The following is a 26,691-nucleotide window of genomic DNA, read 5'->3' as shown; positions in this document are numbered from 1 at the left end:
GTTAAGTAAAGGGAACCTTCTGACCAGCTCTTGCTTATCTGAAGTTCTTGCTACAGAGAGATTTTTATCATCCACCTGTGGGTATAATATCTAGGTAGGCTGTAACAACAAACGGTAAAAATACTAGTTACTGATATGAGATATAGCATTAGTCCTGGAGAGTAGAACCACTTTTTTTTTCTTTCATTTATGGTCACTTGAATTTTCAGAGGCCTCAGTGATTACCAGTAAAACTTCCTAGGTGCCTCAAGTTACTCTTCCCAGTAAGTCAGAAGACCTGCCACCTGTGGCAAGGCTGATTTTCACCTACCTGTTTAGCATAGAAGGCTGTAAAAACTTGCAGATTCCCTGCCTGTGCTCGCCCAGGAGAGCTGCTATATTGGCAGAGCTGAGTGCCTCAAGCCTTAGCCCATTTGCAGTTGGTAACATCAGTGTGCTGATGGCAAAGCCCCAGGCAGGCATGCTTAAACCTTACTAATTATACACCAACAACACCAAGTTGAACATAAGACACCAAATGTCATTCTGATTCAGAAATACAGCTGTCAGCATAGTGGTTGTACAGCTGCTCCTTGTTCGGATCATTTGCCAAGGGTGTTTCAGAAACAGCTTGAATGTGTCCTCCCTAAGACTTGGGGATGAGGCTGTCTCCTCCCTGTCCTGCTGAGGATATGCAGAAAGAGATTGAGACTTGTGGAGAGAGACTGGTCTTCAATTCTGAGCTTGTCAAGGGAAGCCCTGCCGAGGCATGATTTATCATCAGTAGATGTAGACCCTTTTATAAATTCTGCATCAGAGGGATAAAATGTACAAACCCTGTTTTAAGCAGAATGCTTTAGCAATGCAATGGTGGAAATGATGAGTGCATCTATTGCAATTTTGTTTTTATGTGGCATCTGGAATTTTAGATGAATACACACTTCTAGCAGGAAAAAATTATTGATAGTCTATAGAAGTGAGGCAGTCATCAGAAATAAAACTTGAATGCCTGTATCATTAGTGTAGATTTCAGCCAATACCCAAGAAGGTATGTAAGACAAGGAAAAAAAATCAGGATTTCCTTTCCTTTTCTTCTGCTTGTACCTGTGCACACTGTCTGTGTGAACATTATGCTAAATTTATACTGTCAAAACCAACTGAAGGGGAAATGGGTTTGAAAAAGTGAAGCTTCTCCCATTTAAGCCTTTCAAAAGTAACAGACAGGGCTTTACACTAATGAAAAATTTAGCACAGTCAGCATGGTAGTGTCGGTAGATACAATGATTTTTTCTCTGTTGTATATACTGTATGTTTCACTTTAATGTGGTGTATGATTTACTCTCATGTTCACACAAGATGAAAGGTGGTTATGCATTTGTTTGGCAGAAGATGCCTTTTGCCTCTGAGATTTGCTTGAACTACAGTCGGCTTCATTCCATATCAGTGGAACAATGTTTTGGGGGATTAGCTGTATCCTACTAGAAGCCAGTGTTTTAAGATTCAGTTGTGATCATGGGAGAGTAAGGGCACTACATACGCAGGCGGATCAGAAGTGACTCATTAATATGATCCTGCTTTGCTGGCTGCCTGGGAAAAAACACAGCTTTTTATTACTAGGATGGTAGAGTTGCTTTGCAGAAATTGTCTTAACTGCATCCACTTTCAAACAATTTTTAAAAATAAACTACAGTAAATTTAGAGATTCTGTGTCTGCTATAGGTTAATATTTGGTTTGTATGCTAGGTTGATATTCTTGTAGTCAGTGTGTGCTAATTCAAAGAATATTTCAAATATAGTCAAAATCGTCAGCAAGCAAAAATAACATTGAATTTATGTGTAAACATGTAGAATTTTGAGGATCAGAAGTCCATCTAAACCAGTGTCCTGGTTCTGGGAATAATTACAAGTCTAGTGTCGAGTAAAAGCAGAAGAAATAGAATCATAGAATGGCTGGGTTGAAAGGGCATTAAAGACCATCCAGTTCCAATCCCCCTGCTGTGAGCAGAGTTGCCATCCATCAGATCAGGCTGCCCAGGGTCTGGCCTTGAATGCCTCCAGGAATGGGGAATCCACAGCTTCTCTGGGCAACCTATTCCAGTGCTTCATCGCCATCTCAGTAAAGAATTTATTCCTCACATCTAAGATAAATCTTCATTCTTATAGTTTAAAATCATTTCCCCTTTACCTATCACTGTCTGCTTATGTAAAAGTCTCTCTCATTAGATTCACTTGGGCCCACTTTTCAACCCTGTCCAGGTCCCTCTGAATGACATTCTTTCCTTCTATTCTATCAACAGCACCACTCAGTTTAGTGTCATCAGCAAACTTGCTGAGAGTGCCACAGCCTAGGTCACTGATAAAGACATTGAAGAGCATGAGTTTCAAGACAGAACCCTGGGGAGCACCATTGGCCTCCACATGGTCACAGAGCCATGGACCACAACCCTCTCTGGCTGTGACCTTCCAGCCAATTCTCCAAATAGTCCACCTTTCAAATCCATATCTTTTCAGTTTAGAGATAAGGATTTGTTGTGGGACCATTTCAGAGGCCTTGGAGAATTCCAGCTAGACAATACCAGTTGTCCTTACTTTATCCACCAATGCCGTTACTCCACACAGAAGGCTGTATGTGTATGTTCTTATTCTGAACTATCCTTGCAGCCTCCAGTTATTTTCAGACATTTTTGTATTTGTGCACTGAGTAACAGTAATCATTTTCTTCCTCAAATTTGCCCAGTTTTCCCTTTAAGTTTGGATGAGCTTTTACATTCTGCAGTATCATTTGCCAAATACTACAACAGTTTTTATTAAAACTGTTGTCTTCTGTTTATTCGGAATCCTATCCTGTTAACTTCACTTGAAGCTTCCACTTAGATTTACCAAAGTAGTACAGTACAGGAGTGGCCTTGGTCCCAGGAAATGTGTTAAAAGGAGCCTTTTATAGGATCATAGAACCATAGTGTGGTTTGGGCTTGAATGGACCTTAGAGGTCATTTAGTTTCAACTCCCCTGCCATAGGCAGTGTTACCTTCTACTAGAAGAAGCTGCCTAGGGCCTCATCCAACTGAGCCTTGAACACCTCCAGGTATGGGGGATCCACAGCTTCTGGGGCAGCCTGTTCCAGTGCCTCACTGAGTGAAGAAGTTATTGGTTAGTGCCTCTGAGTAAAGAACTTATATCCTTATATATTCCTTATATCTAATCTAAGTCTCTCCTCTTTTAGTTTAAAATCTCTTTCCCTATTTCTACACACCCTGATAAAGAATCCATCTCCAGATTTCTTTAGACCTCCTTAAGGTACTGGAATTCTGCTATATAAGGTCACTCCCAAGATCCTTCTCTACTTCAGGCAGAGCAAGCCAACTCTCTCAACCTTTCTTTGTAGGAGAGGTACTCCAGTTCTCTGATAGTCCTTGTGGCCTCCTCTGGACCCATTCCAACTGTGTCATGTTCTTCTCGTGTTATGGGCCCCAGAGCTGAATACAGTACTCCAGGTGGGGCCTCCTGACAGCAGAGCAGAGAGGGAGAATCGTCTTCCTCAACTTGCTGATCATGCTGCTTTAGGAGCAGCCCAGGATACAATTGGCTTTCTGGACTGTTGCTATCTTATGTCTCCATCCAGTCTCCTGCAGCTAAATACCTTTCAAAGATTTCCCCTTTTACCATACTTTCAGACAGCCTTGAATTCAGTTGATCAGTTTCAACCTACCGGGCAATTCAGTCTTATGTATGGGCTGTCAGACACAAACAAGAGCATTTTGTCTGCTCTTTTGTGGTGTATAAATACACAGCGATCTTTTTAATGCATGAGTACAGGCGAATTGCTCTACTTCTGTGTTACATCTGTGGACATCTTCATGTCCATAGTATAGCAGCAATGTTTTAATGTTTTTATGCTGAAAAAAAGGTGTACTACTTTCATACTCGTCTCTCTCCAATTTGTCAATTTTTGGCACATGAAATTACATTAATCTGTAGGACTTTTCATTAACAGAATAGTAGCCTGAAAAACTTAATTTAAATTAGACCTCCCATCTGTTGTTGTTCTCATTAGTGTAATTATTGTTTGTTGTTTATGTCCATAAAATCAAACAGTGAAGTGCTTAGTAAAGCTGTGCCATACATACTGGTCAAGAATAGAGCATATGGAGCACAGAGGTGTGGCAGAATATTCTTCTAACTTCTCAATTTAGAGAAATACTGAAGACTTGGAGGAAACTGTCTAAGATTTCAGTGGAAAGAAAAACACTTAAATGAAGTAGTAGGAAAAGTAGCATGAGGGCAAAGCAACAAACTATCTTCTTGAATAATATGATAAAGTCATTCTCTTTTTCTGGAAAACGTATAAACTAAAAGAAATAATCATGTGTTATTAAATATGATAAACAGCTGTCTGGAGATGAGCTGCACCTACAGCCTTATCTGAGGCTTTGTGATTGATGAAATATAATTTCTTTTCATGCTTTGATATTTAATGTATTCTATTTTTCCCTTTTTTAAATTGTATTATTGTATAGTGTACATTTTTTCCAAAATTGAGCAACAAATTACTGTTTCTTAGTACATACATGGTTTTGATTTCATACTGACGTTTCCTCTCACAGAAGACAAACATATTAATCAGTCTAAAATTGTTTAGATTCAGTAGACCTTTCTTCTAAAAGAATTGCTTTGAAGGAAGTTCTTTTTTCTGAAGTTAGTGGCAGTTTTCTCATCCGCTTCAATACTATGAGCTCTTGATGGTCCCTTATGAACGCAGTTCCTCTGCATACAAATATCAGTACTCTCAAAAAGAGGTAACAAAACTTGAGTCTTGTAATGCCATGCATTCAAGGGAAGGTCACACAGCTGATGTGATTTATGCATTGAGGATCCTGTTTCTTTGGCTTCCCCTATAGGGAAACTAGAGAGTCATCTCCCACATGACATGGTCCATGTTAACTGGTGTACATTGTACACGCAATGTATGTATGTGAGAAAGATACTCACCAGTAAGTTTGGTTTTCTTGACTGGTAGATTATATTTACGTTTGTTCTTTCTGGAAAGTACATAAGTTCCATGCAAATTGTTGCTATTACAGAGTAATGGTGGTGGAAGCTTCATGGAATAGAGAATGGGTTTATAAGTCAGAAGTGCCTCTTACAGTGTGTTCTCTTGGTAAAGCTAGGGGCAGGGAATCAGTGCTGCCCATTACATATGAACAAAGGAAGCAAAGCTTTGTACTGTTTTAGTTTGGACAGAGACAGAGAAATGTTAAATGTCTGAAAAGATTCAGGGTTAAATGTTTTTTCATGATAAATTCTCAAGTGTCATTGGCAAGTCTCTCAGTATACAGTTGTTGTAGCTGAATGGGTCTTCAAGTGGTGCCAAATCACTGGATTATTGGATTTTTATTATTTGCTGGTATGTGGGTATGAAGCATATAAGGCATCATTATTATAGGGGGAAAAAAAAAAAAAAGACAGTTTTAATTCAGTTTTGGTTTGGTTTGTTTGTTTTTTTGTAAATGCAAGCATTTATCTACTATATTTTTAAGTTGAAGGATGCAGTCATTAAATTCAGAAAGCCTACCACTGTTTTGGTCCTTTTTGCATTACTTGCATTGTTTTATTGCATTTCTTTGAGTGTCATGACACCCAAACTGATTAAAATAACAATGCATTTCATAGAACCTAGAAAATGCTTTGGTCAAAATTAGCTGAAACAGAGTTTAATGTACTCTGTTATTTGTAAAGTGACAGACTAGATTTTTCGAGTGAGTATGTACTCTAATGTATCAAATAGCCAGCTTTTTCTGCAGTGTCTCACAGAGAAGTGTGCTCCAAATGTTTTTTGGAAATATTCTTCTGGAAAATGTGCTGGATTTTGAGAGTGCTGTCAGTATAAAATGCAATGTGTCATATTAATAAAAGTAACTAAAATATAATGTGTTCTGCTCTGACCTTCCCAGTGTGTCCTTATTAATAAGGGGGTAAGTGATGTGGTCCATTCTGCACTTTGGGCACCAAGAACTTGATGTAAACCTTGTCATGTAATCCTACCCTGGTTATTAAGCATTCTTATTCATTAACTTCATACAGGACAAATATTTATCCTAATGTAATTAAATTGTTAAAAGATCACGGAATCACAGAATGGTTGAGGTTGGAAGGGACCACTTGGGATCATCTAGCCCAACCCTCCTGTGCTTCAAGTGGAATCACCTACGGCACATTGGCCATGATTACATCCAGGCAGGTTTTGAATATCTCCAAAGAAGGAGACTTTACAACCTCTTCGAAATGAAGAGGTTATAAATGTGTTTCAGTGCTCAGTCACCCTCACAGTGAAGTTTTTTCTCATATGTACATGGAACTTCCTGTGTTTCAATTTGAGCCTGTTGTCCTGTCCACCACAGAAACAGCGTGGCCCTATCCCGATCTCCCTTAAGATATTTGTACACACTAATAAGATCCCATCAGTCTTCTCTTCTCCCAGCTAAACAGGCCCTGCTCTCAGCCTACATAAAAATAGATCTTTATGTGTTCAGAAGTATGCAAAGTATGTATTGTTGTTATTAATCCATTCAGAGTACTATATCATCTTGCTGTCAAGGTCACACTGTGCAGTTAGAACCATCATGGCATGTCTGGTTGATAGATGTATCTGGTAATTCATTTTTAATTACTATGGATTTTTCATTCTTTGTAGGTGGATGATTCCAATTGTGATGCTGAAATACTTTCCTTGCTCCTCAATGCCAAATTAGTGGTAAAGTGCATATCAACTGCCTTCTATCCTCGCCTTATTGACCACTTGCTGGCTAACCAGGCAGAAGGAAGTTGGGATGTAGAAGAAATAGCAAAACAACTTAAAGAAGCAGGGTTCAACGCAGAGGCAGGATCTCTCTTGCTGTCTTATCGAGGAACTCATCCTGCACTCAGGACTTTTACTTCTGCCCTCCAGACTATTCAGCATTGGATTTAATAATGTTGGTTTTATTGATTTGTCTGGCTTTACTCTGGAGGCCTTCTACAAAAGGGAGAAATTGTTGTTCTAGTAACAAAATAACAAAGTTAGCTATCATTACCTATGTTTTGAAGAAAATGCAAATAGCACACTTACAGTGCAGTTCCATATACCTCTAATGGTTTAAAAAAATTATTGGTGTAGACAGTATAATTGTGTAATACGACTAGCACAACAATGAACTTGATAAAGTTTTCTTACCAGAGAAGAATGTTAAATGATTACACTCTGATGTATAAATGAAAGTTAGTAATCTGATGGGTTATATACAATTTGTCTTAATCTCTGTATGTAATTTACTCTTGTCATAATGTAAAACTAATGTAAAAATATAAAGATATATGGAGCAAAATATCACAATGAAAAGTAATTCCTGAGAATTTCAAAACCTTAAAGTTTGGTATTGTGCAGTGTTGTTTGCAGTAAGTAAAATGTTTTACATTTATTGTAGTATCTCTTTTTTTCTTCTTTTCTCTCTTTTGCCTCTTTTTCTGGAATTCCCATTTCTCCTTAGTGATGCTTATTTGTAAGGACAAGCTGGACTTTCCTATGATTGCATACTGCTTTAATCTTAGAAGCATTTTTCTCTGCAGTTTGGGAAGCCCCATCTCAAATCCATGACGTTTATTCGTACTTTTTGTGTGAAAGCACTTTTCAAAGTATTTTACTTGATTTCTGAAAAATTGCAAAGATGTGTTGGTTTCCAAATGCCTTTTTGTTTTAATAAGTCAAAGGATTGCTGATTTATTTTCTAATTTTTTTAACAATAGAGATGTTCATCTACGACATGCACTACTGTAAGGTTTTGATGTTCCATATGTTAATATAAATTTGTTGTTAAAATGGATCTGTAAATCTTTGGCCTAATTTTGTGTTCAGATATAGTTTTTATGTTATAATGCACAGAAACCTTGGACACCGTAGGATCACACAGGTTGGAAGTATCCATGCTCCAGGAGGAGATGTCCATCCTCTTCCTCAAACAGGGTTCCTTTGTCGGAATGGGTTGTTCAGGGCTTTATTCAATCAAGTCTTGAAACCTGCCAAGGATGGGGTCTGTGCAGCTCTGCCAGGCAGGATGTCCCCATGCTAAACAAGAGGAGATACATATATAAAGAGTTTCAAAGCCATTTTGTTGAAGCTTCTGCCATTTCTCTTATTTTCTCACCATGCATGCTGTGAAGAACTTGGCTCCACTATGTAGATAACCTTCTGATATGTACTGGAATGCCATATGGAGTCCTTCATTGACTGCTCTGCTTTCTTCAAATAAAAATGAAGAAAAATAACCCAGCAACAACAAACACATTCTCGCTCAGTGATTGCAGTTCACAGTTGAATGATGGATGTATTGTGCCTACAGTACAGACAATGGCGATAGATTCAGTTAATACTGGTAACAGTCAGAAATCAGTGTGGATGCAGCACTGCCAGTATATTTTACTTTTTCCAAGCTTTCATATGACATGGAGATAAGTGATATGTGAGTTCAAGCCAGAGGGATTTCAGAAATAAACTTCAATCATCATAGTCACTACCCAAGCAGCCAAGCACATCTGTGGGTCTTGGGCAGGTCTGAGTTAATCACCTTCAGTGCTGACTAAGGCTGAGCTCGAGCTGGTGACCTGGGTTGGGTGTCTTCATACTGAGCACTGTGGAAAGATTGAAATCCTGGCAAATAATGCTGTAGGAACCTGCAGTGGGAGCTCAGGGTCAGGCTGTCACTCTGCTAATAAATAAGCTCTCTGCAACCTCAGAATATGATATAAAAGTTTAAGCAAATCCTAGCAGCGATAGAAGGGGCTAGTTTGCTGTGTTTCCTCTGTGCTTCAGCAAAAACATTTGTTTCTGAACTTTCTGTTTTTTGGGATAGGCAGGCCCTTCATTATGCGGCGTATTAATAAGCTGACTATTGAGACAGTTTCTAAATCTCCCTTTTTCCTAGTGCCAGCTTGAATCATAAAGTGAGAGGAGTGGATTAAGAGCTTGAAGAGCTGTTTCATAACACATTTGTATTACTGAGTTCCTTCCTAGGTTTCACGGTTTAGCACTGGGTGTTATATTTGTGGAACTACAACTCATTCTTGTTAGCACTGTCTTTGATTTGGGATCTGCTTTGTTGTCTCCACTCATATACTTTGTGAAAAGTGTTTGGGTGTTTGCTTCCCCACCTTTCTTTAGCATTCATAACGAGATTTTTAGGAGTACGTTAATTTTTAAGAGTATTAGCTTCTTTTGTACTAGCTGGTCGCAGCTGTCCTTCCGTGTTTTAAGGAAGATGATCTCATTCATGTATCTGATGTACTACATACCAAATTCAAATGTATATTATTCAGTTATGTTGCCTTAATTTTGCTTTCTTACACAGTCTCAAGAGACCTGAGTCTGGTGCAGCAAAGTATACTCAAACTGCAGAGAAAAGAAGAGAAAAGCTTAGAAAAACACAGAATCATAGAAAGGCTTGGGACCCCAAGGATCATCAGGTTCCAAAACCCCCACCACAGGCAGGGCCACCAACCTCCACATTTCATACTAGTCCAGGCTGCCCAGGGCCCCATCCAATCTGGCCTTGAACACCTCCAGGGATGGGGCATCCACAGCCTCTCTGGGCAGCCTGTTCCAGCACCTCCGTACTGCACCTACTCTCTCTATAAAGAACTTCCCCCTGACATCCAACATAAATCTTCTTCAACTTAAAACCATTTCCTCTTGTCCTGATACTGTCTGCCCTCTCAAAGAGTTTCAAAAATGAAATGTAATTGAAAATCAGTAGATGCAGACAAACTGGATGACGTGTCTCTGGCAAGAAAACTTTGGATTATTCTATAGAAGATATTTCCGTACTTAATGATATTTTCTTTTTTGGTCTGTTTATGTTGTTCTCAGGTTCTTAGGTAAGCTCACAGCTGAGTTTTCGACTATGCTCTTTAAGGATCATGAAAAGTTAGTGTTTAGTGTCACTATAGAGCTGAGCTGTAGTTAAAGTTCTAATGAGCTGTATTGATTTTCTGTGTTCTGTTTTGCTGCGGTTACAAATCCATGAGAAATGCTTTCCCTCCAGCCACCACTGCTCTTGATTTATCCTGTATACAAAACTTGCACCAATAATTAACAGTTTAGTATATACATCCAAAAATAATTACCCTATGTTAGTATATCTTCCAAAATGAAATAGAGGAAAAAAAAAAAAAAAGAAAGAAAGAAAGCTCATAAAAAGGATATGTGTATTCCAGTGCTAGCTTTTTAATAGAATGTTTTATATTTGAGGCCATGAGTGACTAAGATATGCTAACAAATAATATTGTCTTGTTTCTTGGATATATTTTTTAAAGGTTTAGGCAATCACCTTGATAATATTAATAGTATTCAACACAGTACAAAAGAGCTGAACTGGCACGTGAGACTGCTCAATTTTGTCAGTTCATTTGATTTGTTTGTTTGTGGTGGTGAGGTTGTTTTTTTTTGTTTTTAATCCTATTTTGCTAGAAAAACACTGGTTAAGGCTTGCATCTTCAAGGACCAAGGTAAGTGCATCAAAGTAGCAAAATATGTCACATTCCTTGTGGATGAGTAGAACCGGAGATTTGGGAACAAAGATCATAACTCACAATGTCTTTCTCTGCTAGATGTCATAAGTGAAGACAACATGTCACAGCAACTCAATGCAGAATGCTCACTTTTGTATCTATAAACAGTGCAATTCAGTGCTTGGAGTAGCTGTGTTTGGTTCAGTTAGTTTCCTTGTGCAACAATTCCTAAATATGGATACCTTTATCATAAAGGTAAAAACTTCTACACTTGAGAAACACTCATTTTTCAAGCTTGTTTTAGCTACCTCTATTTTCCCTTCAAAACAGCAATCTTGTTGAGTATTCTCTACAAGGTCAAATTTCACAGTGGCCCACAGACATTAACTGTGCTTTCCTTAGCAGAAAACAGGGTGTGAGGTGACACCTTGGACCATTTGCTTATGGGAATGAAGATGCCTAGCCAGCTCTTGTACCAAAGGATGTGCTTATGTAAAAAGATAGCATGACAGTAAAACATGCAGGAACTGAATATACTACCCGCTTTCATCTGTCAGCAGGTGAGTACTGAACCAGGAAGCTCCAGTTGGAAAGCACACTGAGGTCAGGGCAATATCAAACAACCACAAGTGAAGTATATGGGAAAGGGGCCAAGGCAAAGATTTTGCTAAGGTTGTACTTCACTGCAAAACACAAAGTGCCTACCACCTTGCTGGTTTATTGTACTGACTGATGGTGATAGACAGGAGGAAGGGAATGAACGCAAAACTACCACTGCTTTGTATTTCAGAAAAGAATTATTGTAGCATACGTAGCCATATGTGTTGCTGCTTAAAAGTTTGCAGGTTCCCACATTTATGCAGTTGAAGATCCACCCTGCTGTGATATGCTTTCATATTCCATTTGTTTCAAGTTATGCCCCTAGTTTTTCTTTCAGAAAAAAAAGGAAAAATAAGCAATAACAATAATAAAAAAAAGGTTGTTCACCCTCTCTGTTTTTATACACCAGTAACATACTCAGCCATGTCTTTTCCAGCCTACTGAGTCCCCCTGTACTTCTTCATTTCTACATGCTATTTGGTCCTCTTCCTTTTTTCTCTGTATAATTTTTACATTCAGTTTATTTTTGTGCTGAATGTTGCAGACACATGAAATGTTCATAGGGTGCCATAAAAATGTTTGTTGAGTTGATTATTTGACTGTTACTGAGCATCTAAAAGCAGTTTTTGTGTAGCGTTATTCATTATGACCCTGAGCTCTCATTCTACATTGTTAGGAGTCATCTGGAGTTACATTCCTTTCTACGCTTGTGCAGCTTAAAATTTTCAGATTTTTTTCCTTTTGTTACATCATCCCGCACTTACAAATTGGATTCTATTTACCAGTTTATCACCCAACCAGAAAGTTTCATTAAGACTTCCAAGAGGTTTTCATGCAGCTGTCATTTTTAGTACAAAAAAATGTCTTTATCAGCGTGCCTTGACACCTTTACTATTAGTCTCTTTTTGTAGACACAAAATGGTAAGCCCGATTCAAGTGCAACTGCCTGCACTTGAAAGCATCTAGCTCATTTTGCTGAAGATTAGGAGTATAGAAGCAGAAGTGTATATTAGGGTCCCACAGATGGCCAGAAACAGGCTTTTTTAGGTTGGTTAAATGGCTCAATTCTCCATGAGAGCTCACTGCCCTCAGCTTTCATGTATATTTCCTCAGCGATGCTTTGTTACGTGAGGTAGAGATGCAGCGCTGCGTTTCCAGTGACTGAGCTTCCCACAGCAGAACAGGAAGCTTGTAGCAATGAGCTTCATTTTTCTTTAGAACCTACTATTTTTTAACTAGGTCTCGTATCTTCAACAGGTAATTATAACAGCAAAGAACTCGTAGAAAGAAGGAAAGAGAAACATATATATTCTTTCTAAGTCTGTCTGACTACTGTGACCTTCAGAAATGTGAAAATCTTGTTTACTTTGATTTCTTCATATAGTGATAAATTTGATCTGTCTTTTTTCTGGACTTGCTTTGGGCTTGGCTAACAAAGAGCATGGCTTGGTCCTCATGCTAATGGCTGTGCTATTTTTCGTTATTGATTGAACCATTATAGGATACACTAAGCTGTGCAAACAGAAGATAAACTCTGAGGTTATGTCTAACTCAGTCACAGCTAGACAAACTATTCAGCATTTCTACCTGAACAGAGACTGTACTTTCTGAAGCTGCCTGGGAGTGAATGGTAGAGACTATTAACAGCTTCCCTGTTGCACTTCATCACCCCCTTCTTGTGTCACCTATCAATACCAGATACATGACAGTGATTTTTTTAATCTATGTTCAATCTATTTATATGTGGTTGTTATTGAAATAGCCTTAGAAATGGAAATATCTAATTCTGTCATTGATCAGCATGCGTAGCTCCAGCAAAGCCGAGTACAAATTCTGTAAAAATTGAGAACAGATTCATTTTTCTGAAGGGATTCATTCTTCTGAAATACTATTCTCTGGTAGCAGGTGGGGCAAGCCAGCCTTTTTTCTCAGGGCACAATTTATAAGGAAAATGGAGGAAAAGATTAGTTAGTGTCAATCTCTGGCGAAAGTTGGCATGTATAAACCTTGTAATCAGAGTTAAACATGCATTGTCCACTTAACTTGTACTCCTTTCCCTCTGAAATCAATGTCCTCAAGCAATCTATGCTGACACTATGACACTGAATGTCTTAGCACAACATTTCTAGGTTCGTCTTGCTTACAAGGCACAGGAACAGCAAAACCAGCTTTGCCTGAGCTCTGATTTACAGCCCAATGTCCTTTGCAACCCAGATACAGAAAACTGCATGGCAATCTCTTTTTGCAAGAGTCTTTATCTGTGTAATGTGCATGTAAAATATTTATTCTAATGAGCAAAGCAGATGTATGCTGCTTAAAAAATATAAAGTAATGCTTGAAAACAAATAAGCAGAGGGAGTTTAGTCTAAATGGTAGAACAATGCAGAACAGAAACAGCACATGAATCCGGGGGGTGATTTTGATTAATCTGGTAGTACCATCTGCGCTGGTTCTGGCAGAAGAGGAAAAAAGGCATAACAGTGTCTGAATGCAGCTTTCAGCAGTATTTATGTGACACATAGGCACTATCTTGTATAATCTTCAAAAGGGACTTCAGGTGCAATTTAAGTCCCTTGATTTTCTGAAGAGTTCCATCCATTTAAGTGCTTAATGACCGTTTGTCATAACAGTGCTTTAAATCTTATTTCCAGTAAAGACATCATAGAGAGAAACTAACTTTGGCTAATTCGGACTTTCATTGAATCATAGAATCCTTTAAGGTCGAAGGAACCTTTAAATGTAACCTAGTCCAACTCCATTGCAATGAACAGGGACATGCACAGCTAGGTCAGGTTGTCCAGAGCCTGGTCCAGTCTGGCCTTGAAAGTCTCCAGGGATGGGGCATCCTTTTGTGCTATAATTGCTGCAGCTGCTCCTTAAAACAAAGCATTCCTATTTAGGATGCATTTTGTCAGTCTTGGGCAGTTTCTTAAGCTTCTGGACGTAAGTATAGATGCAAGATGATTGTGAGAGATTAGATGTATGAAGTTACTTCCTATATGAAGGATGATCCAGTTTGAAGCAGTTCAAGATTTGAAATTTTTCAAAATTTAAGTGTTGGGTTGTTGTTAGCTTCATATCCAGGTGTGATCTATATCTCTTCAGTGACTTGGTAGATCTTTTGAGGAATGAAACTCTTAGGAAAGCATTTAAATGGTAGAGTTTGTTCTTTCTTTTTCATAATGGAAGAATAAATGGTATGACCGCACCAAACAGATCAGACTCTAACTGTGGTATTTTCTAACATAGTTCATTTATCACACACGGTACTGGAGCTTTGAAGAGTTTGGTCTGGAAAGAGTAGTGTCCTGCTTACAGATATGAACAATTCAGGTACGTGAATGGAAGGGTCTGTAAGTTGCCAACTGTTTGTAATTAGAACTGTACGTTTATCGATCAGCTGTTGGTTCCCTCAGATTGTTTGGCATTTAGAGGGCAATATTTATTATGGTGGTAGTCCTCAGAGGCCCCAGTAAAGACTCATACTGAGAAAGCACCATTCCTGTCTGACCGTGCAACAGAAGTTTTACACTACGTATTAAAAACAATATTCTTCAGAGTTAGCAATGAACTCTCTAAGAGAGAGCATCTAAGAGAGAACATTCAAGGCTTGTGAAGGGCTTGGAAAATATGCCCTACAAGGAGCAACTGAAGGAACTGGAGCTGAGTTCAGTCTGGGGAAAAGGAGGCTGAGGGGAGACTTTATTGCTCTCTTCCACTATCTGGTGCTTACAGCAAGAGCAGGGTTGGCCTCTTCTCACTGGTGACAGGTGACAGGATGAGGGGAAATGGCCTCAAGTTGCACCAGGGTGAGTTTTGGTTGGTTATCAGGAAACACTTCTTTACAAAAAGGGCTGTCAAGCACTGGAATAGGCTTCCTAGGGAGGTGGTTGAGTGTTTAAGGTGGTGTTGATGTGTTTAAGAACTGTTTGGATGTGGTGCTCAGGGACGTGATTTAGCAGAGGGTTGTTAGAGTTAGGGTAGTATGGTTAGTTTGTGGTTGGACTCGATGATCTTTAAGGTCCTTTCCAACCTAAGCAATTCTATGATTCTATGGTCACAGTAAAAAATGCACAGATTCTGCTCAAATCTGCCTGGCCACTTTGTCAGTTTGGGTTTCTTTCTTTCCCCACCTTCATCTAATGATTCAAATCTCAAACAAAAGTTTGCTCTTTTGTTTCAGTTGGCAGGGAAAATTACTACAGGGAAGAGAGACCACATCTGATTAAATGTCAGTGCTCTGCTTATGCCTGGATCTGGGCAATCTGATTCTTTCATTCAAAGAAAATGAAGTCTTCCCAGTGCTAGTTTTAAGCATATATCTATTTATAATAGATGTTTGGAAATGAACTTCTGAAAGAAGTTATTTTCTCAGTGGCTTTCTGGAGGAGATGTGGAAAATAGGATGTTCCTTGAGACTTTGGTAAATGTCAGTCAGTGTTTCATCTGACACTGGATTTTACCTTTGGTATTTCATTGTGCTCTGTATTTCTCCTGGCTGAAAGAACTGGCAAAAAAAAAAGGGAAGGACTTATTTCTGAGTCATGAGAGTAGTTTGCAGAAGTACTATCAGAGTCATCCATCCTGTCTGAAGCCAGAAAGAGTAGCTCCTTTTTTTTTTTTTCTTACAATTGTATAATCATATTTCTGTATAAAACCAGCAGTACTGAGTAAAAATAAGGGTAAAGGAAAATTTTTATTTTCCTTTTATTTTTCACTTGGCACTTATCAAACTGCAGAGATTTTAATACAACATATTTACATCTAATTCCATGAAAGGCCAATAATGTACTTTACAGTTGCCCACATGAGGTCTCTAAAAATAGTTGGTCTTTTTGATAATTTCTCTGTATTGCAAGACCCTGCTTTAAATGTGGCAAATTATATTTACTTAGAAAGTTGTTTTTTTCTCCACCTTTAAGAGAAAATGCCAGATATGTAAGGAAAGACAATCAGACCTTGCTTGTGGATGTTTTGCTTGTCTTGGTTTTGGCTTTGTTATAGAGTAATGCTCCTGAAGGCTGAAGGGCTCTTACGTATCCAGAAAAGAAAAAGTAACTGTAGCTCAATCTGTTAAGTTTCATACCTGAAATGCAGAGATCATGTTCTAAAGTGTTTCCTTGATGCAATGTTCAGCGTCTTTCTTGTTGTTTTTTTGTGTGTTTTTTTCTTTTTTGCTGGCAGTTTTTGGCTTATGAGATTTTTAACATAGGTTTAAAGACTGTTCTTGACAGTTGGGGGAAAGGCCTTTGACAGCATGGACAAAATATTCTTCCTGGCTTGCCATACCAGTTTATCTATTGTCCTAAGGATGATAGAGTAAATCAACATCTAATTTATTTGGGAAGACTTCCACGATAGTTTTTGCAGTGATTAGTTTCAGCTTCTGGTTTTAATCACAATTCAATAATTGAGGATTAAATCTGCAGGAGAATAAAAATCAGCAAGCTGGGTTTTGTTATCTTGAAATACCTCTGTGTGATTGCTCTAGCTGCATGCAATTTCAAATCTACAAAGGCATCATAAAGCAACAACATAACTTTGGGGAAAAGAGTACTGTAACTCCTGATATCCTTAGAGTAAGTTTGAAAAACACATCCTCCAGTGTTTACAGAGCTGCCACTGGAGATTACTGAGAAGAGCTGCGCATCCATGCATGGGAGATGGTAGTGGACAGCCAACATCTCAAACTCCTGTTTTACTGATGAGATTGGCTTAACCCTAGACCCGAGATCCCTTCTCTCTATCAGAAGCTAGCATTTAGTGGTGGTGTGGAAAACAGCTTTTTGGGGCTGTTTGATGTCAAGCGTACTTGGAGCTGGCAGCTTGTCTGGCTCTTAAAAGCTGCAGATCAGTTTGCATTGCTTAATGCATTTGTAACTTTGAGATGTTGACCTTAGGGGATGAAATTTCACTTGCCTGCTCTTAGCAGTTAGTGGATTGTGCGGTGAACTGTAAGAAGCAAACTATGGGGCAAATAAAGAAGGACTTTGTGGTTGCTCATTCTCTTGCAGTCTGCCCAGATTTCTCCTTTCTGGGTTAGAGAATAACACTCATTAGCACTCCTCTAGCCCCAGTGATGTACAGTTACAGCTTCTAATATTTCAGATTGCTTAAGTTTTGGTAGAAGCTTACTTTTGTCTCAAAATGGTAACTGTAAGATTATTGATATATTTTTGGTTGTCATTTTTTGAAACGTGCTCTGAGTAAAAACATTCCCACAATCTTGTAAAGGGGGTGTGTATTTTTAGCATATTTAGCTGAACCAACCTGGTTTCTCTTTCTCCAATGACTCCATAAGATGCAGTATCAGTCCTGTTTTTGCTAATACTATATTCATGCATGCAGCTTGCTGTTTGTAAAGTTTATGAGTAACACAAAGGTGGCTGTCCAGAGAGCTCAGTCAGGTTGTGTCTGTTCTTCTCAGAGATGTGCCAGAAGAAAGAACAGCCCCTTTGGCTGGTCTTCCTAGCTCTTTTAAAGAAAATTGCACATAAGGTGGAAAGAAGATGAATGGTAAGTTATTTCTTTAATTTCTGAGTAGTTGCATGGTCACTTTGTTTTTTGCCTGCCTACTCCATTTGTTCTGCTTTGTCTGTTAGCCACAACATCCATGTAAAATGTCTGAGGGCTTCATATATTGTAGGACTGAAAAAAATTAAAGAAATTGTTTTTTCTAGGACTATTCCAGACATTTCTAAAGATGAAATTAAATGGATGAATGTTGTCTCTATTTCAGTTACTTCCAGACATGCTGGGACTTTTACTCATTTTTCTTATTTTGAATATTTCAGAGATTATTTTTAAACATGATCTTTGTTCTCTTTATTTCAGATTGCTTACCAAAAGCCATTACATTTTTAGGTGTATTATATTTTTAATCAATCTGTGGCTAACAGAATTTTAAGGCCAACTACATGCTTTTATTTTGCTCATGGTTTATCTAAATTAAGTGCTTTTAAATGGACAAGACAGTGATAGAAGTGCATTTTTAGGCTTTTTAAAATTTTTAATCTATTCATTTGATTAACAGTATTTTAAAGCCAAATACATACTATTATTTTGCTCCTGGATTCCCTAACTAGAGATGTTTCAGGGTTTTTTTTTTTTTTTTTTTTGTAAGAGGAAGATGAGACTGCAATAGAAGTGAATCAGAATCTGGGATATGTAAATTCCATAGACATCCCTGTGAATAGCAGCAGAAAAGCCTTGTACAGATGTTCAGAATAAAATGACTGAAAAGAGCTTCAAACCCCACTGCCATGAATTCATGGCTTTTATCCTAATGGGTGTTTGTGATTCCTTTATGTCTCAGCCTGGGAGAATGCTGTAAAATAATCTATCTGCCAATAATTAGATGATGTTACACAGATGCATTAGGTCTGTGTTTTGATTTGGTAATGATTTCTTTCTGGCCTGGAACTAACTCCATATGGTGCTTTTCCTTAACCTGTTTGAAGTGGCAGGACTCGCCAACCTTGTGTATGTAGGCTGACAGATGAAGTAAAGCTCATTCTCTCAAAAAGGTGGGAAGAGGTTGACAGAACACAGTCCTGTCTTGCTCTTTCCCATTTAGACCTGGTGATTTCTGCAAGTTTCTCTTTCAAAAGTCTGAACAGTCCTATGCACCAAGCGGAGCCTGTGCAAGAGTGGGGTTCTGCTCCCCAAGTTTGTGTAGCACAGCAGTGCAGCTCTTAAATGTCCCATTTCCATTTCACTCACCTCTGGTACAGAGCTGGAGTTGGAGAGGAAGAAAGGAGGGACTGCTTCAGAGAATGCTGGTCAACAAACAGCTACGCACAGACAACTTCTCCATTTGGATCACTTCAGGATCCATGGCTGAGGCTCAGGCCAGCCCTTGGGTATGCCGGTAGTAAAGAGTGCAGTTAGGAGAGAAGCAAACCCTGGGAGTTGTTTATAGCAGGGCTCCAGGGAGCTTTCAAAGGCTTTTCAAGGCCTCTCCTCTTGTACCAGTCCTGTACTCCTCCATGTCATAGTCTTAGTCCTAAATATATCACTTCACACAGATCAACTGTTAGTTCTATCTATTTAAAACTATGTTTATACCATTACCATAACTTATAATGAGCTAAATTAGACATCATTTTGCTGTTTAATGGAAACATGCTTTTGTAGCCAATAAAGCTAAAACAGAGCTTCATGCAGATAAAGGGAAGTTAAAGGAAATGAAAAAGCCTCAGTCCCAAAGCCCTGAAAAGTCAATCCTGAAAAAGTCAATCCTGAAAAAGACATGTGGGCTGTTATTAGGAATGGCAGTAGTGGGCTAGTGGTTCCATTACTCATGTCCAAACTTTTAGACAGAGAAGGAACGCATTAGTCTTACTTTATCTACTACTGATATAAAAACAACTTCTATTTTTTTTTCAATTTTTAATTCTAAAAAAAAAAAAATTATGAAGTCCAGTACTTATGGCAGATGAAACTGACATGCTTGATATTTTTATTTTTTTATTTTTTTAATCAGGCCTCTTGTTTTTATAGAAAGCTAAGAGCTCATCCCTAAGAAGGAATAAATTTACATGGGAGAGATGTATTAAAAATTCATTATAGTGAATATGCAAGGCCATAGTCAGTCTAGCCCTCTCATATTTCTGCAATGCAGAATGTAAGGCCCCTTAATGTAAGAGCAGGATGTTCACTGTGTTTTTGCCCTGGTTCAAAATGCATGCATTTGCATTTCTGTTATCTAATATGGTACCCTACATTTCCCTCCCCAGTATTCATCATCACTGTCTTGAGAAAAACAGCCACATTTCCAGTGCAAAGGTCTTTCTTTTTTAGTCTTGTTTGCTTTTGCCAAACGGGAAAAAAATCTGTTGCTATTTATTATAGTACATTTTACAAATTTTAATTCAATATGTCTTGTCAAGTATCAGTTTATCCTTCTGTATCCAGAACTCTTAAGATGCATCTTCCTTGCTGATTGAATGCTTTCCTCATAGCTACTCATGTTCTTGGAAGTGTTATTTTCTGTGATTTCAAATCCAAGTTTTCATGGATATTCTATTATGCTTATTTGACATAAAAATGAAAAATTCTCTATCACGGAGATAGAGATGAACTCCAAATCATACACCTTCAACACCAAGAAAGTCAAACCAGTGACAACAGACAGAAACCAGTCTCTGCATGAGAAGGCATCCTGTTTGAAGCAGTGATTTGACAATATCAATGGTAGCCAAATTAGATGCTGTAACAAGTTTCAAGATAAAGCCTTCTGTAAATTAATGCCAAAAGCTAAATAATATCTTTGGGCTAACATTGTAAAGTGTTTTCTTTACAGTGCACGTTAGCCACTCCAGTGATGCCAGCAAAGAAAAACGTGATAAGCTTGCACGGAATGAAAGAAAGAGTTGCAAGGAATGTCTTATAACACATGGAGATGTTGCAGAGTCATGCTATTGATCCCATAATTCCCATTTATTTTGTAGATATTTTCAGTGGCTGAGCATCCATGGAATTCTCTACATATTCTAAGAATAGGTAAAGCACAAAATACACACAGATACAATCATTTGTCTATCCTCAAGGTTGAAGCAGCAGCATTTATACCTAGAATATCTTTCAAGGATATCTGTCAGAGTTTTTAGTCCATTCTTAGATATGTCCTGTAATGATATTCTACACTTTACACAGATAATCAATCCTACCAATTTACTGTCATCTTACAGAAATCCTTTGTTTTATTCAATTTTCCTAAAAATGTAATAGAAAAAAAAATATCCTTTTCTCCAATTAACTGTTAGCATCTTGGAGAACATTTCAATGTTTTTTCCTTCATTATAACCTTTTATATTTTGAAAACCATTTAAAAAGATCTTCTCCAGCTTACAATTTTTTTTTTTTTTTTTTTTTTTTTTCCCAGCTCTTATGCTTCTTTTTCCTTCTTACATTTTAGAACTCCTTTGGATTCTCCTTGAACTGTCAAATTTTATTTGAAATATTGTACAACAGATATGGTCTTGTCAGTACTTAGCAGAATACAATAATAAGTTTTCATGGTCTTCATGCAATGTTCCTTTACCTTCCCGTTGCTCTTTTGACAACCATCTTACGTTCTCAAATAATTTTAATAATTTTGTTTGTGTTTTCCTGTAACCCCAGCTCTATTTCTGTATTAGTATTGTGTAAACAGTTATTCTCATTTTTGTGTTTACATCTTTTTTCTTTCTTTGATTGTGCCATTTTTTGTTACATTTCATGGCATTGATTCAATAAGAGGCTTTAGCAGAATGTCCTTGAGATCTTTAAGGCATTTGTAGCATCCACAAATTGTTTCTGGTCTATCAACCGTATCACTGCTGAAAAGTCAAAATACAATTCAAAACCTATGACAGACATTCCATTTCGTCTCCTACCTTTCCATGATAAAAATAACTGTTAATAACAATTCTCTGAACATGTTGGATTTTTTTTTTTATTATTTTCAATTGGCTGTGCCAGAACCTAATATTAACTCCATAGAAATGATATTTTCCTAGTTTTCCTATGTAAATGTCAAGTGCCAGAAGCATTACTAAAGGCAAGAAATGTATGTTGAACTACTTCCCACTAGTCCCATAGCCCTATCAGAGAAGCAAATTTGATTAGTGGGATACCATGTGTCTTAGGAAATCCATTTTTATATTTCTTGCCAAGTTAATATTATCAAGTAGCTTACAAAATAATTGTTTTATTTTTTCCACTTTCAGCTATCAGAGCTTAACCTTCAGTTCCCCAGTGAAGATTTTTGGGGTTATTTATTTATTTATTTATTGATGTTTAAAGATATGTATTGTGGTAACCTTTTTTTCTCTGGAACATCTCTTATCTTCCTTGAACTCATGAACATAGATTTGGAGGTTACTTTTGTTTCTTTCTTAAATACCTATTGTAAATTTTTGTGAGGCTTAGCTGCCCTGACTGTATCTCACTTATCTTTAATGAAGTCTTTCATTTTACAGCCTGTTTTACTGTTGGCAGTTAAAAATGCTAATTATGTTGAATATCTATTCACATTTAATCTTAGGAAAATTGGAGCAAAAAAACTTAAGTATTTCAGTTCTTTTCTTTATCTGCTATTTTTTGTCTTTTGCTTTATTTCTCTCTATTTTTCAAATGCAATTACTCATCTCTTACACCTCTTGCTTATTTTTGCTCCTCCTTTCCTTTTCATTTCTTCACCAGTCTTTTTGCATAGAGTAATCCACATCTCTTCAATTGCATTGTATCTTTCCTTTTCCCTTTTCTTGTTTGCTCAGTTGAAGCATGTTGCCTTTTTTTTTCCTTCCAAATGGAATTTTCTTTCTATTTATAACTCCAAATCCATTACTATGAGTGGATACATTGTTTTGTATTTCCCAAAGCTTATTTTTACTTGCCATTATGCATCTGCTCAGTATTACGAGATTCTTATGCAGCAACTATCATTCAGAATGTTAATACTTTGAATCAGCTTATTTGATTGTAATTATTGGAATTATAATTATGATGATCTTGCTTAGATCATTTCAGGAAAAATAAACATTCTGGCATAAGTTCCTAGACTGCAAAGATGAACTCCTGTGATGAGAACTCAATAACAGAAATGATAAAATTTACTTTTTTCTTTCCCTTTTCTCCTTAAGAGCTGCTCATACAATTTTTGATTCTTACAAACACCCTGAATGGATTTGGGAGGTATTATTCCTTGTCCAGGTATACTCATTGCAGCCAAATTTAGACATCTACATTATAGATGTTTACATATGAAATAATAATCTTGACCTTCTATTGAGACTAATAAGCATTTTGGGGAGTTAATTCAGTTTAAGAACATAAGTAAATGTCTGGTTTTAGATGCTGCAATCTTTACTCAAACTTGATATTGATCTCTCATGTCTATGAATTATTTTTAAGTTTCAGCACAACCTATGATACAAACACTCATCTTACCGGTTTGTCTTTTCTTGACATTTCATTCTGCCTCTCCGATTTCTTGTTTTTCACCATGTTCATGATGTTCAATTATAAAGAATTAGTTAAGATGTTCTGCTCTGGCCTCTGGCACTTTTTTTTGTACCTTGATCTTCTGGTTGCTTTAGAGATACAATTGTCAGTCTTTCTAATGACTTTCTACTTCTGATTTGTTTCAAAGAATAGTTACTATATGTTCTTTATAGACTAAGTACTGTTTTACTCATTTTTTTCCTTGTCTTAATTTTTTCTTCAAGAGTTTATTCTTTATTAATTCCTTGCTTTAACATTACTCTGAATATTATTTTATTTCTAGCAGCCGCACATACCCAACAACATAGCTTTATGTTTCATCCCTCAGCACTCTGCTCTTAGCTTTTTATGAGGAAAGGTTCACAATTTTTTCAGCTCTAGGATGATGTGCTTAAGCAATCTGTTTTTACTTGCAAAGTTCCAATCTTTTTGTTTTCATTTGTAAGCTGATATTAAGCATTCTTATTTTTATGCAGTGTTCCTTTAGAAATGAACAATCTATTTGGAGGAGAGGAAACTTCATTTTTTTTAATGCACCTCACCACCCTCTGAGTAAAAAAATTTATTCCTAGTATCTAACCTAAATCTCCTCTTTTTTAGCTTAAAGCCATTCCCCTTGTCATGTCAGTATCAGACCATGTAAAAAATTTGTCCCCCTTCTTCTTGTAAATTCCCTTTAAGTACTGGAAGGCTGCAATGAGGTCTTCTCTGGAGGATCCTTATTGTTTAGCTTTCTGCTAAACAAACCCAACTCTCTCAACCTTTATTCATAAAGGAGGTGGTCCAGTCCTCTGTTCATCTTCATGGCCCTACTTTGGACTCACTCTAACAGCTCTGTATCCTTCTACTACTGGTGGCCCCAGACTTGGACACAGTACTCCAGATGGGGCTTCATGAGGGCAGAGCAGAGGGGGACAATCACCTCCTTCTCCCTGCTGGCTACCCTTTTGTTGATGCAGCCCAGGAATACTTCTGGGCTGCAAGAGAACACTGCTGGCTCATGTTCAGCTTTTCATCCATCAGCACTCTCAAGTCCTTTGCTGCAGGGCTGTTCTCAATGAGTTCTCCCAGTCTGTATTTATACCTGGGATTACCTCGACCCAAGTGCAAAACCTTGCACTTGGCCTTGTTAAAGCTTGTTAGATTGAGTACATGAATAAAAACTAAACATTCTGGCTAAAGATTCTGACTTTTTTTTTTTCTGTTTTTTTTTTTAATCTCTATATATTTGTATGTACTGTATGTGATCCAGTTTCTCAATTTTTCAAGTGCTGTTTAGTGGGCAAGGCAGTATGTGGGCATCATGTGGAAAAGCTGTCAACATATATGTGGTTAGTTCTCCTTTGGAATTGCCACGATCTCACAATTTAACTCCTTTTTACATGAATATTGTGATTCCGGGGTGGGATTGCTCTACAGCATCTATGGAAAGTGTTTTTTCTTTTATTCATAAACTCTGCAAATAGGAAACTTAATGTATAAATACAATCAATAAAAATGGCATTACTATAGTATCCTGTAAAGACTTGAGAGACAGAAAGCTTTTCAAATCTTGGTGGGCACAGTCAATCTTAGAACTATAAACCTCCTTCACTACAGAAAATTTAGTAGGCCAGTATTCCTCAGGCAGGTAAGGTGAACATGAGGTACCTCAGATCCACTGATATGAATGTGAAGTGAAAACTCAAACTGCTCAGAAGCTGAGCAAATTCAGTTTCAGAACTCTGCATACCTTTGAAAGTTGGATCCATCAGCGGACCGCTGTTCTGTGCAGAGATGAACGAGCTTTTACTCCAGGAAAGGCTGCACTATATTTCTCTCCATGAGAGATCTGATGATCTCCCTCTTGATGGATTTTTTTTGTTAGAAGAGAACTAAAACTATGTTAGGAAATTCAAGATTTCCATGAAGTGGTCTTCTCCTTTTGTTGTTTATGAACTCAGTGACCTGTAATAGATTTTGTTTCTGTTTCAGTGCCCTCTAGTGTTTGTGGGTTTTTTGTTTGTTTGTTTGTTTAGTTCTGTTTTCTGTTTTCTTTTCTTTTCTTTTTTTTTTTTGGCAGACAGCAGGGTATTTTTTAGCTAAATTCCTTTGTCCTCTGCAGTGTTCTGCCTGACAGGTCACGTTTAACAATGCTATTGTGTCCTCCTTTCAAAAGTGCTTGCAATGCTTTTGGTTCGTGATATTTATTTCAGTCTGTTTTCTTTCCCTTTCTTCCTCATTTTTTCTTTTTACAAACTCTAAAAATCTGGGGTTTATTATTCCTTGGACCACACACCTGCAGTGGTTTCCATAGCAACATGATTCTGCAGCCCCCAGCTGTTTCATTCCTGATTCTTATTAGCAGTTTGCTGGATGCTGGTAAAAGCATTGCTGGTTTGGTGAGGTGACCTTGCAGCTGATATCACAAGCATTTAATTGCTTTGAAAGTGTGTGTCTGGTTGCAAATCTGTTCTCTTTGCCTGGGATGAGAAGTCAACTACAACTATTAAGTAATCTCATCTCATTAGTTGTGCTTTCCTGTTATCTTTGCAATTACCTGCTTAAGTTGATAACTCATATGCAATCCAATTATTTCTCATGATCTAAACACATTCACTTTTCTCCACGTCTTCCTCTGCCTTTCAAAAACTTGATGAATAACTGCAGGTTTAAACAACTTACTGTAGACAAATAGAAAGTGGACTTTTAAATCTCTTAAGTACCTACATTAAAATATTTCCGTCATTTTCCTGAAAGTAAAATCCTTATTACTTTGAGATGGGGTTCTGAGCAGAGATTGTATTGAATTATACCATAATCTTTCTGTCTGCTCTTTCTGTTTTATGCCCCTCATCACAGAGGAATCTGAATGGCTAATGAAGAGAAATGATCAGTGAGAACTCAAGGATAAAATGCATCTTCTATTTACATCCTTCCTGGTTTCTGGTGGAAAAAGTCTACTGGATTTACACCCATTAAATTGTTGCCAATAAAACCACAGTATTATGGAGACAGTGATGACTGTGGTATTAATAGGGCTGTGCTTATTCACTTTATTATTATCATAGAACAAAATAAAAAATAAAATCTGACACTATCAGAAATATAAATAATTTATGTTTGTGACTAACTTTGTAATCTCAGAAAAGACAAAATATGTAAAATTATGTGGCTAAAGAAACATAGATGCACAATTTGTTAGTACAAATAACAACACTTGTGGTTTTAGCTATGGGGACTGTTTCTGCCAATCAAACAAAAAGGAAAACAGAATAATAAACCAACAGAAACAAACAAATGAATAAATAACAGCAACAGAAACAAACAAGCAAGAAAACCCCCAAAATCTCAATGTCAGACTTTGAGGAATCAAGTTATAAGAGAAAGCTACAGGGAGGAGCTCTATGAGAAACTGGGAATTCTAAGATTGTTTAATAGGTATATTTTGAAATGCAGATAGAGACCAGATAAGGCAAGCTGAACCACATTTTCACCTTACCATGAAATACTAATTAATCAAAATTGAAATTTTAATGGAAGAGTGTTGTTTTACTGGTTTTGATCTTCAGAATACTTTAATAATGAATATAAGCTTTACTTAAAATT

General features: G+C 37.4%; 1 protein-coding gene across 2 annotated transcripts in view; it reads left to right on the top strand.

Annotated features, from left to right (window-relative positions):
• The window catches only part of NBAS (NBAS subunit of NRZ tethering complex), a 158,736-nt gene extending 150,437 nt beyond the window's left edge, over nt 1–8,299 (top strand). For both annotated transcript variants that reach the window (XM_031610992.2, XM_090136391.1), the window contains exon 52: nt 6,671–8,299. In XM_031610992.2, coding sequence (XP_031466852.2) covers nt 6,671–6,946 — 276 coding nt within the window. In that variant the 3' untranslated portion in view covers nt 6,947–8,299. The remainder of the gene's footprint in view (nt 1–6,670) is intronic.
• Nucleotides 8,300–26,691: the final 18,392 nt, after the last annotated feature.

The sequence above is a fragment of the Phasianus colchicus genome, chromosome 2 (assembly GCF_987193195.1).
Source record: "Phasianus colchicus chromosome 2, bPhaCol1.hap1.1, whole genome shotgun sequence".
Taxonomy (NCBI): Eukaryota; Metazoa; Chordata; class Aves; order Galliformes; family Phasianidae; genus Phasianus; species Phasianus colchicus.
The sequence above is the reverse complement of the archived record's forward strand: the minus strand, read 5'-3'. Positions and strand labels throughout refer to the sequence as shown.